Source organism: Lipotes vexillifer, unplaced genomic scaffold (assembly GCF_000442215.2).
Source record: "Lipotes vexillifer unplaced genomic scaffold, Lipotes_vexillifer_v1.1 scaffold778, whole genome shotgun sequence".
NCBI classification, from domain to species: Eukaryota; Metazoa; Chordata; class Mammalia; order Artiodactyla; family Lipotidae; genus Lipotes; species Lipotes vexillifer.
This window is the reverse complement of record NW_006774127.1, coordinates 1920742-1931492: the sequence shown is the minus strand read 5'-3', so window position 1 is coordinate 1931492 and position 10751 is coordinate 1920742. Positions and strand designations below refer to the sequence as shown.

Sequence of the window (10751 nt, the reverse complement as noted above, 5' to 3'; positions counted from 1 at the left end):
AGACTCCCCTCCTGCCACTGGCTGGCTGTCACTTCTGGGCCCATTCCCCCCCCCCCGGCCCCCCCACACCGAGTCTCCCAAGGCCTCCGGCTCCCAGCTCCAGGCAGATGGCCTGGGTTTCTGCATCTGCCCTGGGAAATGATGCTACAGCAGGCATCAGAGGCCCCAGGCACAGAGAGGATGAGGTCCTGATGAGGCTCTTGTCGGCACCCTGACCTGTCAGATGACTCCGGGCTGGCCCTGGGATGGCGAGTGGAGCTGGTGGAGCTGGCAGGAAGGGGGGCAGGATTGGTTCACGGTGCAGAGCAGGAGGGGGGGCACATCCCAGGGGCTAGCCCTGGAGTGTAGTGGTCAGCGTGAGGGGGAGCTGGGAGCCACGTAAGCCGTGGATGGTCAGTCCTCAGGTGAGGGCCCCGAGAATCCTGGGAGCTCCCGGGACCCTGAGCTGTGGGACCTCCTGACCCCACACCATTGCCCAAAGTGGGCACGGAGTCCCAGACTTGTCTGAGTGTGAAGATGCAGGTCACGGAAAGCCGGCTCCAGTACCCTTGAACTCAGCCAGGTGCTCTGGCCTCAGCAGGCCAGTTTGGGAGAGGGAGTCCCTTGTCAGGCCCCTCCCAGACCCCCGGTCACCCCCTCTTTTGCCTCTCCCGGCAGGATCTTCTCAGCCTACATCAAGGAGGTGGAGGAGCGGCCAGCACCCACCCCGTGGGGCTCCAAGATGCCCTTCGGGGAGCTGCTGTTTGAGTCCAGCAGTAGCTGCGGCTGGGTGCACGGTGTCTGCTTTTCAGCCAGTGGCAGCCGTGTGGCCTGGGTCAGCCATGACAGCACCGTGTGCCTGGCTGATGCCGACAAGAAGATGGCGTGAGTACAGGTCACCTGAATGGGGGGGCAACCCAGGCACCGAGCACGAGGGGTCGGTGTGGCTGACGTCTCTCTCTCTCACTCAGCGTCGCGACTCTGGCCTCTGAAACGCTGCCGTTGCTGGCCCTGACCTTCATCACAGAAAACAGTCTGGTGGCAGCGGTAAGGAGGCGTAGGGGGGCGGGGAGCAGGGGCCGGTGACAGCAGGTCTCCCAGCGAGCCCCAAGATGCCCAGGCAGCCCTCTACTTGTCCCCCCTCCCTCCTTTCCTTCCTCCCATCCACCCCACCCATCCATCCATATCTCTGTTGGTCAGAATAGGTTGGGTAATGCTGTGGTAACAACAAAAAAAATCCCCAACTGCAGTGGCCTAACACAGTAAAGGTTTGTTTCTTGCTCACTTTGACTGTCCAGCGTGGGCGCTGTGAGGGGGGCTCTGCTCAGTGCAGATGGTAGCTCTGTCTCCCGTGGAGTGAGGAGGGGAAGTGGAGAACTGGGCCCTGGATCCTAACCTTTCTGCTTACATTTTATTGGCCAATGAAAATGACAGGGCCATACCTCCTCACTCAGAGAATGAGTGCTTGTGGGGGAGTGCAGTCCTGTGTGTCCAGAAGGACACTACTCTCCCTCCCTCCTCCTGCCCACCTATCTGTCAAGGCTCTTTTCAGGCCTCAGGAAACCTAATGGGATCCCAGAGGGGGATCAGGCCTGCTTTGCCTAGACCAACGTCCAGCTGTGGGGTCTCTCCCAGAGCAGGTGTAACCGTCTAGGCAGGACAAGGCCCCCTGGGCTCCCAGGGAAGTCCCAGACCAGCTTTCTCAACTGAACGCTGGCCCTGCTGGCTGAGGGGGCTGCTCCTAGGTGCTCAGCCCCGACATCCAGTCCCTGTTACTACACCTGGGGTCGCCGGCTGTGTCCCCGAGCTGGCATCGGCTTCCCTGTGCTACACCCAAGCCCTGCATCCAGCCTCTGGGACCCCCCTATTCGTGGCCAGGCGCCCCTCGGCGTTGTACCTGCCCTTCGGCCTGGGTTTCCCCGGGAGGAAAGTGGGGGCGCTCCAATGTCACCCCGCCCCTCCCCGCTGCAGGGCCACGACTGCTTCCCGGTGCTGTTCACTTACGACGGCACCGCGGGGACGCTGAGCTTCGGTGGGCGGCTGGACGTGCCCAAGCAAAGCTCGCAGCGCGGCTTGACGGCCCGCGAGCGCTTCCAGAACCTCGACAAGAAGGCGAGCTCGGAGGGCAGCACGGCAGCGAGCGGGGGCCTGGACTCGCTACACAAGAACAGTGTCAGGTGAGAGCGGGGCTGAAGGGCGAGCTCCACACCCACCCAGGCAGCGTCGAGGTGCAGGCCCACTTCGGAAGCTGGTCAGTCTCTTGAGGTTTTGCATCAGGTGGGGGCAGAGCAGTCAGACTTGCTCTGCGTTTTCAGTTTTCAGGACGCGCTGTGGGACCGTTCTGGGGGGTGGCCGGGCAGTGACTGGAGAGGGGAGGGGCGGAACAAAGGGTCTCGGAGCAGCCTCCCTGAGGGACTAGAGTTGGACCAGAGCCAGAGACTCCCGGATCCTGCCAGCCACAGGCGTCCACCCCAGGACAAATCAGAGGAAGTGTGGCGAGACTTTGACCTTGCCCCTTGGCTAGTTAAACCCTCCTGTGGCTGCCTGGCCCAATGTCTTCAAACTAAACTCCTCTGCCCGGCCTTCAAGGCTCTTCAGAACTAGCCCTGCATCCACTCAGTGCCATCTTCTGCTTCTTCTCCCCACCCTACCATGCTCCGTCACTCTGATTCCCCCAGCACGTGTGCCTTCACCCCCTTCCCAGGCCTTTGTGCGTCCTGTTCCAGCTGCCCGGCTGCCCTGTGCTCCTTGCACAGGGACTACTGCTCGTCCCTAAGGCAGACTCGGGAGGCCCGTCCTGTCGTCCTCTCTGATCCTTCACAGCCCGGCCTCCTGGGCTGTCCCTGCTGGGCACACACACTCACACTCACTGGAGTGGGCTCCCCCAGAAGTTGGGGAGCTCCTGGAGGGCAGGGTGGGCCAGAGCACGGCCCAGGCACAGGCTGGGATCTGTAAAGCCCTCATCCTCTTTGCAGCCAGATCTCGGTGCTCAGCGGGGGGAAGGCCAAGTGCTCACAGTTCTGCACTACAGGCATGGACGGCGGCATGAGCATCTGGGACGTGAAGGTGAGGCCTGCCCTCCCCCCCACCGCCTCGCTTCCCCCCAGGCCGCCCAATTCTCCCTGGCAGCCACCTGGATGCCCCAGTCCTCCTTCTTTCCTGCAGGAGAAGGGCACTTCAGTGGGGTGAGGGCTCCTTGGCATCTGGGCCTTGGCACCCTCTGCAGCACCTTCCTTTAGGGCTGGGATTCAAACCCAGGTCTGCCTGACCCCAAAGACCAGGTTCTCTGTCCCAGGCCAGGTCCCTATGGGTGGGGTGTCTGCAGGACAGCTGAGAACCAACCTGTCTTTTACTTGTCTCCTTCCAGAGCTTGGAGTCAGCCTTGAAGGATCTCAAGATCAAATGACCTGTGAGGAGTCTGTTGCCCTCATCCCAGCTGCTGAGGGAAGGGGGTCAGGGAGGCGAAGGATCGCTTTGCTGAATGTTCCTAGGGTACCAGTTCGGGTCCCCACAGGCTGCTCCCTCAGGTGGGGAGGGGAGGGGAGGGGCGGGAGGCTTACCTACTGAAGGAACAATTGCCTTTTTCTTAAAGAAATGCTTCCATTTATTGTAAAAAATGTCCCCAAAGCACTCTGCTGGTCATGAACTGCTTCAAAATGTGGAGGTAATAAAAATGCAACTATAGACACACCGGCCTGTGTGTCTAGAAGGAGAGGTAAGTTTGGGCAGAGCACTGGTAGCTTATTTTTGTTTGCCAGCACAGCTGATCCTTAAACCCAAGAGGCTGCCCCCAAATGGTTCCTTCCCTGCTGCAGTCCAGCCTGGGAGCTGCCAGGACCAGGTGTCTTTTCTGTCACTCATTCAGCAGTCAGATTCCTAGACAAGTGGTTGCACATTGTGGGCTGGTTCTGGGCTTTAGTGGAAACTTATTATTTCTCTATTTGAATGTTTGCGGTTGGTTTCTACTAACTGCTCATCATTTTTTAGGACGGTTTTTTTTCCTCATTCCTATTTTACTCAGGTGTTTTTGTTTAATCACTTTTTTTTTTTTTTTTTGGTGGTACGCGGGCCTCTCACCGCCGCGGCCTCTCCCATTGCGGAGCAACAGGCTCCGGACGCACAGGCCCAGCGGCCACGGCCCACGGGCCCAGCCGCTCCGTGGCATGTGGGATCTTCCCGGACCAGGGCACGAACCCGTGTTCCCTGCATCGGCAGGCGGACTCTCAACCACTGCACCACCAGGGAAGCCCTCACATGCTTTTTAGTTACCTGTTTACGTAATCATAGTTTTTCTTTTAGTCTAACTAGGTAATGAATTACATCAGTAGATCTAAACTGTCCTCACATCTGCAGGACAAACGATACTTAAGGAAGCCTCCTCCCCCACTGTTCTAGGGCCTGTCCCTCAGGATAGTCTCCTCTGTGAGAGGAGACCCACTGATTCTTTTTTAAATCAGGAGATAAAAATTCTCAGTCCCCAGAGACAGCTCAGGCTACACAGCTCCCCTTAGTCTTCACCGAGTCCCTCCCTGCCTGGCGCCCATTCACCTCTCAGGACCGCGCAGAGGGCACTGCTGTTTAGGAGGCAGCGCCCCTCCTGGAGGGGTGCATAAGCAGAACAGGCGCCCACGTGACTGTGCTAAGCCTCGGCTTCCCCACTGCCATCCCACCATGAACAAGGTAATGCCTAGCAGTCATGCTGGGTGTTGGGTCGCTTATTCCCAGCCCTGAAATCCTGAGGCTGTTACCACCAGGGGGCACCAGGAGGACAGGACGCTATGTGCTGTGCACAGGTCCCTGGCCCCTCCAGCCTAAGGTCCCCGCTTGGTTAAAGAAGGGGAGGGGGCTGGCTCCTGTATCCTGAAGTCTCTCCCAGCTCGGATGCCCCGGGTCCAGTCCCTGTACCCGGATTGGTGCCACCTGAACCCTAGGGTGGGCCTGCCTGAGAGTGACACCTTGTCCTGCTGGGTGAAAACAGCCCAGGCATGGGGGCCCAGAGACAGATCACAGAACCAGAATTACGATAATGTCAAGTTTAATTTGCCAAATATACAAGTTGGACTTGTGGAGCATGTTTTGCCTGGGGGCTACACAGTAAACAGGTTTCTTGAAATGATCCATGGGCAGGGTTAAGAATGGGCCCGGGCCCTGGCCAGAGTCGGGGGTAGGGAGTAGGGTGGGAAGGTCAGGAGCGAAGCCTCAGTCAGAGGGGACTGGCTGGGGATGAGCCATGACCCTCAGAGACCCAGGGCCCTGGCTCCCAGGCGACAGCTCCCCAATCAGGCGCCGGGGCAACACAGACAGGGGGCCGTCCATCACAAACTTGTCAGCAGCTACTGCGGCTCAACCGCCCACTGCCCCGCAATCGACCAGACAAACGGAAGCTCTTCTTACCCCACCTCCCAGGAAACCCCCCACACAAGGGTTCTGAATTCTAAAAACAGCCAAAACATTCAAATGGTTACATATGAAATGCTGTCCTGCATCTTTCTGTCTCAAAGATAGCAGCTGCCCCCTCCCCCCACCCACCATCCCCCCAAACGATTTCTGTGCCAAGATGAAGAGGAGCCGTGGGGAGCTCCTCGCCACGAGGGGCTGCTGCGGTGGCGCCGGGGCACAGGGTGGGTGAGACACGGCAGAGGTCCTGGCAGCACGGCCCAGTTCCCTGCTATCTCCTCCCACAGGCCGTGCTACTTATTCAGGGAGAGCGACTGCATTCGTTTTCCTGACAAAGCTGCATCATCTTTTGCTGAGGAGCAGGAAGGGAAGGAGTTACAAGACAACACCACCCCTCCATATACACAGCCCGCACACCCCCGAACCATAATACAACTGTAGGTCTGAAAGGCCTCAGACAACATTTTGTGCAACTGGTTCAGCTGGCAGATGAGGAAGCGACCCAAGGAGAAGCGCCCGGACTGACGCCCTCCCCTGGAAGCCACCAGACCCACGTGTCCAGACATTCTCGTGGAGTCTGGGTGGCTGCCCCCTCCACAAAAGCCCACGAACACACAATCTACTGAGCAAATGGAAACTCTTCTTAGCCCACCCCCCAGGCAGAGCCCTGTAATTCCAACCTCTCCCCATGGATTCTGAAGCCTGCAATCAGCAACATTCAAATAGTTACACATGAGGTCCTTTCCTGCTTGAGGTTTGTGAAAGGAGCTACTAGTGGGAAGTTGAGATTACTGGGTATCTCCAATGTGGTGACAATGCCCTAAGGCAACTGATTTCCCATCTCTAGGCCTAGAAGGCAGGACACCAAGATCCCAACACACTCATGGCCCCCCACATAAGGAGAGAAGAGTGCATGAGGCCAGAAGGTCATGAGTCAAATGCTCCTTTAAAGCAGACCGGTTCCCCACAGCCAACCTGGCCTGGAAGAATCCCTACCACCTTTGGCCCCACTGGAAGGAAGGCAGTGGGGGAGAGGGACACCTGGGCCAGATATCATCTGTGACATCCAGCTGAAGTATGAAATGCTGAAATATGAAGAGCTACCCCAAGCAGCTCTCCAGGCTACACAAGACACCAGAGACCTTAGGGGAACCTTCTAGCCTCTAAGGTAGGTGCATCCTGAGGCCTCCCTCAGATGCTGTGGACAGTGCTCTGCTGAGATTCAAACTCACATCTGACTCCGCTGCTGCTGGACTCTCCTAGCATCCTGGGAGGTGGCGGGCAGGAACACCCACCTCCATCTGACAGTGAGAAAGGCAGGCAGACAGGCACGCACGTGCACATACACCCATACCGCCCTCCCCACACACACGGTAGGCCTCTACGGAACAGTCTGACCTCATACCACTTCACAACAAGGACACTGAAGTGCAGGGCTTGGTGGCCTGTCCAGAACCAGTCAGGCTGCCACACCACCGGCTCAAGACTTACCTTTCCTCTCTTCTTCTTTCTTCCTGGCAGCCTCCTCCCGCTGTTTCCGGATGATCGCCAGCCGGGCAAGGTCAGCCTTGGCTTGCTCCGTCTTCCCCGCTAAATGCATTTTCATGTAACGCTCTTTTGCTTTCTGCTTCTCGATTTCTTCTCTGTTTGAGTAAAATGGTGTCACAGGGGCCATCTTCCCCGCCATTATCAGCTGAGCTGGATGTGGGAGCCAGAATAAAGCCCAAGCACTCAGGCCTGGGCCCTAGCTCCGTGTGCCCCCTCCTTGATGGACACTCAGCAAACAAGCCAGCAGTGGCTGTCACTCTGCAACCTCAGAGGGGGTTTCACTGGTGAGAAAGAAGCTGCTGGAGGGGGAGACTCTTCAGCAGCCTCCAATCACACCCCAAGCTTGTGGGCCTTCCCCACGGGGTTTTCAGAGACCCGCCTCAGCTGTCACGGAGTCAGCACAGCAAGGTGGATTTAAATCGAGCAACCCAGTCAGGAGAGAAATCAGGGTGGCTTTTCCTAGTAGCTTTCAACCTTCTATAAGGCCCTTGATGTCACCTGGTGGCCGTGAAAAGTCAGGGAACAACTTGTTAAAGACCAGCTGTGTGCAGGGCACTAGCACTCAGTGTGATCCTTGCACAGCCTGTGAGGGAGCTCTCTGCAGCTCCATTTTCACCTGGGACTCAGAGAGGACTGGGGCAGCTGGTGGACCTCCCTACACAGTGCTGGACGGCATGGGTCCCCAGTCCCTTCTCAATCCCTATGGCCATCAGGGATGGATGCAGGCCAAGAAGGGTCAGATCAGGCTGGATAAGGGAGGTATCCCTGGAGTGGGGTGCCCTGGAGGAAGGGGCTACAGCATAATTTCTGTTTTTCCTGGTATGCTTCCACTGGGGGAAAAAATTCTGTTTTCTGCTTTGTTTTGGGGGGGAGAAGCTTCTATAGGGCCTTTGGGAGAATGAGATGACAGAGAAATAAATACCGGAGCCGGAGCGCCCACCAGCCACTGGGGACCTCAAGAGCCCAGGAAGCAAGGGCAGAGGAGCTGGGGGCCTCAGCCCCTGGCCCAAGTCACAAAGCTCAGAAGCAGAGGTTACCTTTCTCTCCTTGAAAGTTCCTTGGGCCCATCCAGGTCCAGCTGTGTGACCTTTTTGGTTGTCTGTGCCACCCGGTTGGGGTTCTCAATGTCAATGAGCCCTTCTACACCTTTGCGCTTTTGCTAAGATAGGACAAGAAGCCGGCTGTCAGAGAAGTTTGGCCTGCAGAGCCCCTGAAGGCCACTCCCCATCTTCATATCCTCCTGGACTAGGACAAACTCCCACTCCACCCCCAGGCCACATGACTCCTGGCCCAGCCTCACGGTGGGAACAGTACTCGGGTGTCTTCACCACCTGGGGAGATGCAGGGAGAGCGAGTGCGGGTGACCAGAGCCCAACCTGTGCCCAGTCCCAGCCACCAGGGATCGTTATCCTAGTTTCACAGGTGGCAGAGGCCAACTCACAAGCTCTCAGCACAAAGAGTTACTCCCTCACTTCGAGCTCAGCCTCTGAAAGCAGTTTTCCATGGAACGCCATGCCTGACTGCAACAAGCCATGCTGGATCCCCACAGCAGGGTGGGCCAATCCCTAGCCACCCGGGTGACGGCGGGGAAATGGGACTTGGGAACGAGTCACACAGTCTACAGGTTTGGGGAGGCGGCACAAGAACCTGGAGCTCACACCTCCCACGTGCCCTGGGGAAGTTCAGAAAGAAGTGAGAGCACAAGTGCTAGACGTAACAGGTTCGATCAAAGTTTCAGGCCCTGTCAACCCAGCTTTTCTCTTTAAGAGACCAGGGAGACAACTTCCAAACGCCAGTTAATCTGAGCACTGCACGGAGCTCCAGGCACCTCTACCCAATCGGCTACACGTATACACCTCCACCCAGATACCTGACATCACAAATTTAACTTGTCTGAAACAGAACCGGAGACTCAGCCCTCACCCACCCCGTTCCTCCCAATCCTAAGGACAACCTTGTTTTTCTTTCCCTCAGCAAACCCCAATGAGTCTACCTCTAAGACGTGGCTTGAATCTGCCCACTCCTCTCCACTGCCATTGCCACCAGTCTAACGCAGCCACAATTTCTCATCTGGATACCTGCTGCCGTCTCCCGGCTTCCACCCTCAACAACTTACAACTCACTCTCGGCAGAGGAGCCAAAACAATCTTTTAAAAGCAAATCTGGGGGCTTCCTTGGTGGCGCAGTGGTTAAGCATCCGCCTGCCAATGCAGGGGACAGAGGTTCGAGCCCTGGTCTGGGACGATCCCACATGCCGCAGAGCAACTAAGCCCGTACGCCACAACTACTGAGCCTGTGCTCTAGAGCCTGTGAGCCACAACTACTGAGCCTGCGTGCTGCAACTACTGGAGCCCGTGCACCTAGAGCCCATGCTCCGCAACAAGAGAAGCCACCGCAATGAAAAGCCCGCGCATTGCAACGAACAGTAGCCCCCGCTCGCCGCAACTAGAGAAGCCCATATGTAGCAACGAAGACCCAACATGGCCAAAAATAAATAAATAAAATCTATTAAAAAAAGAAAAAAGCGGGCTTCCCTGGTGGCGCAGTGGTTGAGAGTCCACCTGCCGATGCAGGGGACACGGGCTCGTGCCCCGGTCCGGGAAGATCCCACATGCTGCAGAGTGGCTGGGCCCGTGAGCCATGGCCGCTGAGCCTGCACATCCGGAGCCTGTGCTCCACAATGGGAGAGGCCACAGCAGTGAGAGGCCCGCGTACCGGAAAAAAAAAAAAAAGCAAATCTGGTCATCTCTGTCTCCTACTTCAAGGCCTCTGCCAGCTGCCCACTACCTACCACAATGAAACCAAAACCCTTCAACAGCTGCACAGGAGCTGCCCTTGCCAACCTTTCCTCCTTCCTCACCACTCCACTTTGTACCAACCAAGTCACAGCCCCACTAGCCTCTCTGTTCCTTGAACTTGCCCAGGTTGTTCCCAGGGCCTTTGCCCTTGCTAACCTGGCTGCCTCGACTACTCTGAACAACAGTTTTCACACAGCTGGCTCCACCTTGCTTTTCAGATCTCAGTTTAAAAGTCACCTTCTCAGCAGACACTACTCCAAGTACCCTCAATCACGGTCTGTCTTATTCATAATACTTCTGGCTGCTTGAAATCATACTGTTCATTCATTCCTTATCGTCTGTACCTCCCTATTACAATGTAAACCCTTAAGAGCAAGGACTCTGCATGTACTACTGGGATGGGTAATGTTTGCTGAATGGATGAGTCTAGGTCCCAGGCCCCCCTCAGACTCAGTACCTGGTAATCATCTTCCTCATCCTCGCTCTCATCTGAGTCTAGGGATTTTTTCTCCTTTTTGGGGTCACCTGCAGCCCCATCTCCACCTTCTTCTCCTTGTTCCTCTTCTTCCTGTTTCAGAAATGGACAACGTGAGGTATCAAAAATGCAAAACAAACCCCCAAGACTGTGATCCAGCCGCCACCACCCCCAGACTGTGGACCTTGAGAAATCAGGCCCCCAGAAGGCTGGGACCAAGTATGATTAGAGTCCTACTCTGCCATGCTGGCCTCCAGTGGGGGACCTGTGTCAGAGGCAGCCTCTCCACTAGGCTCCACAGCCTGGAAGCCAATTCCAGTCCAACCACCACCTCGTACAGCCATAAAAGGCCCTGCTCCTCTTCTCAGCCCAGGTACCTCAGACAACCAGGGTGAGCAGCTCGTCTCCTAGGGTCCAAAGGATGTGGCTGTGGGGCTGGAAAGCACAGGCCTGCTCAGCTTCCCTCCTGCTCTCCCTGCTGCCACATGGAGCTGCCACACTGTCCTTGCTGTCCTGGGCAAGGCCCCCTGCTTTCCACTCTCAGTCAGTGGCGG

The 10751-nt window shown here is 57.0% G+C and overlaps 2 protein-coding genes across 2 annotated transcripts in view; one reads left to right on the top strand and one right to left on the bottom strand.

Moving 5' to 3' along the window:
* The window catches only part of ARPC1B (actin related protein 2/3 complex subunit 1B), a 14734-nt gene extending 11067 nt beyond the window's left edge, over positions 1-3667 (top strand). The window contains exons 6-10 of the mRNA XM_007448859.1: positions 658-864; positions 951-1026; positions 1951-2156; positions 2955-3045; positions 3347-3667. Coding sequence (XP_007448921.1) covers positions 658-864; positions 951-1026; positions 1951-2156; positions 2955-3045; positions 3347-3385 — 619 coding nt within the window. The 3' untranslated portion in view covers positions 3386-3667. The remainder of the gene's footprint in view (positions 1-657; positions 865-950; positions 1027-1950; positions 2157-2954; positions 3046-3346) is intronic.
* A 1741-nt stretch (positions 3668-5408) lies between these two features.
* PDAP1 (PDGFA associated protein 1) overlaps positions 5409-10751 on the bottom strand; it is a 10365-nt gene continuing 5022 nt past the window's right edge. Inside the window, exons 3-6 of the mRNA XM_007448854.1 lie at positions 10180-10290; positions 7962-8083; positions 6868-7019; positions 5409-5728 (exon numbers count right to left, since the gene is read on the bottom strand). Coding sequence (XP_007448916.1) covers positions 5670-5728; positions 6868-7019; positions 7962-8083; positions 10180-10290 — 444 coding nt within the window. The 3' untranslated portion in view covers positions 5409-5669. The remainder of the gene's footprint in view (positions 5729-6867; positions 7020-7961; positions 8084-10179; positions 10291-10751) is intronic.